General features: G+C 39.5%; 1 protein-coding gene across 2 annotated transcripts in view; it reads right to left on the bottom strand.

Annotated features, from left to right (window-relative positions):
• The window catches only part of LOC125041836 (rhodanese domain-containing protein CG4456-like), a 6,618-nt gene that overhangs the window by 60 nt on the left and 4,058 nt on the right, over positions 1-2,500 (bottom strand). For both annotated transcript variants that reach the window (XM_047637175.1, XM_047637174.1), the window contains exons 2-4: positions 1,010-1,123; positions 528-690; positions 1-217 (exon numbers count right to left, since the gene is read on the bottom strand). The exon at positions 1-217 is cut by the window's left edge and continues 60 nt beyond it. In XM_047637175.1, coding sequence (XP_047493131.1) covers positions 151-217; positions 528-690; positions 1,010-1,123 — 344 coding nt within the window. In that variant the 3' untranslated portion in view covers positions 1-150. The remainder of the gene's footprint in view (positions 218-527; positions 691-1,009; positions 1,124-2,500) is intronic.

Here is a 2,500-nt window from a genome sequence, read left to right as displayed (position 1 = left end):
CCTGCATTCCTATTAATTTATTACAAACAAAATCAATAAAATTACAAAAGTAATGCCGTGTAATAAAAATTCCAATGTATCAAACGTGCTATTCTAAAATGTTGAGTTACTTTAATTCGTGTTATGAGAACGGCATTTTCTCCGGTTTTCTCAAGGCTTTCCGGGAACAACGTCACCTCCCTTGGCCTTCCAGTCAGTGAATGAGCCTTCGTACACCCTGCAAAATCAGATAAAAAGGGTAATAACATCGATATAAAATAGTAGCAATGACAATATAAATGAGGTAAATAATGTTTACTTATATTATCTATTTCGTGTAAGGAAGCGCGTATCTGACAAAACGATATTAACAATTCAAGTACAGGAGAAAGAAAACCGAAGAACGTATTATTTCTCACCTTTTAACCGAATGGAGTCCATCTCAACTAGCTCAATGATCTTTAGAGCAAATGTAAACAAACCCACCTGTGTTGGCCATCTGCGCACTGAAAACCCAAGAAAGGTCTCCTGACTGGAATCCAACCTACCTGGCCTGGTAGCCTTTCGACTTGAAGATATCCCCGGCCCTCCTGGCGCGCCCTCCCTTCAAGCAGTGGGTCACGATGGACGTGGAGGTCGAGGGCTTGCTGAACCCGTACTTGCTCTCGAAATCCTCGTCGCTCAGATCCATGGCGGTTTCCAACTCTGGCACTGGAACGTTATAATTTTGGGTGTTACTGGCACTGGAACGTTATAATTTTGGGTGTTACTGGCACTGGAACGTTATAATTGTGGGTGTTATTGGCACTTTCTATTGGACACTATGACTAGGCAATGCATTAATAACATTATTCTTAGCGTTAGGAGCATAACATCACGACTTCAAAAATATTTTATCTTAGCATTATATTCCCCAACATTCCATCCGACTTATATATAGGACTACACACGAATCACTGGAAATCAACCAATGGACTTGACATAACCGTAACTCTTTCAATCCTTAACATGAAACAGTATCAGTACACACATGGGATGCAGTGGGAGCCGGGGATCTGGCCGCTGTCCTCGACCTCATTCCGGTTCCTCACGTCGACAACCACATGTTCGGAGAGGTTGCCCGAGAGCTCACTGAAGTCGATGTCTGTGGGAGAAAGAAAAAAGATGTCACGGTGAATGCAAGAGATGGTATTATTTTCCTTTTTCAGGTTAAGGGCCAATTAAACTGATAGTCCTCTTAGAATCTGCCATTAGATCTAAAAGAATTGATTTTGAAATGTTTTGATTTTGTTTTCAATTTATTGCTTCTAGTTGAAGTTTGTGAAAAAATAAGGGTGTTAAGATGAATTTAAGAGTTGATTAATATTATAATAATCGTATTTGGGCCAATTAAGCTGACAGTTCTCTAAGTATGTCATAAGTATTTTATTGTCGATTTTGAAAATATTACTTCTTGTTGCAAATCAAACTGCCTATCACATCTAATGAACTTTTAATTAATTTTCCTTGTTTTTCTGATTCTAATCTCATTTTAATTTGATAAAAATATGTGTCTCTCTAAAACCATCTTTTGTCTTTTATTTTCTAATGTCTGATTTCGACTTTTCGTCCTTATCATTTACTTTTCCTAGATATTTCTCTCCTTCAGCCACATTCTATAATAAAAAAAAAATGATAATTCTCTGCATCAAATATACAATTTCCAGACCACGTATATTGTACCAAACCGAAAAGAACGCAAGATAATAAAGAAAACAACCCTCCAAAATATCAGGAAAAATTAATATTACAAATTTTGCAAAGGAAGCACAAGAAGATAAAAGCATTATAGTCACTATCACCACAGAGACTATGAGAGCCGTCGACATGACGATACAGCAAACACAACCGTCCTTAACAATGAACCTGCATGCAAAGCGTTAATTAACACGCACCCTTCCTAAACTTCACCCACCGCCCAACAGCAGTCTATTTTCACTCGACCTATAAAGCTTAGAACTCCGCATTAAAGAGCTTATATCCTTCTTATATCTTTATATACTTAGAAGCTATATAAAAAAGAGGGAAACAGGGACAGGATTACATTTGCCAAAAAGTTTCTTACTTGTCAAATAACCCCCCAGAAGAGATTATCCCTTACATAATTGTAAGGGATAACTATATAAAACTAAATCCAAATCCAACTACAATATATATTAAAGGTCGGCCCTTCTATCCTCAATCAAGTTCTGTACACAGTGTGAGAGGTGGCTGGGGCTGTATGCATACCGCGACAGAGAGTGCACAGAAAACTATCAATTCAGTTCATGGAGATGCTGGTGATGAGGAGAGAAGGATGGGGGTAGGGGGATGTGGTGAAGGAAGGAGGGAAGAGGGAGGAAGAGGAGGAAGAGGAGGAAGAGGAGATGGAGGAGGAGGAGAAAGAGGAGGAGGAGGAGGAGGAGGAGGAGGAGGAGGAGGAGGAGAAAGAGGAGGAGGAGGAGGAGGAAGAGGAGATGGAGGAGGAGGAGAAAGAGGAGGA

This window comes from Penaeus chinensis, chromosome 31 (assembly GCF_019202785.1).
Source record: "Penaeus chinensis breed Huanghai No. 1 chromosome 31, ASM1920278v2, whole genome shotgun sequence".
Classification (NCBI taxonomy): Eukaryota; Metazoa; Arthropoda; class Malacostraca; order Decapoda; family Penaeidae; genus Penaeus; species Penaeus chinensis.
Note: the sequence above shows the minus strand (reverse complement) of the source record. Positions and strands in the feature narration are given on the sequence as shown.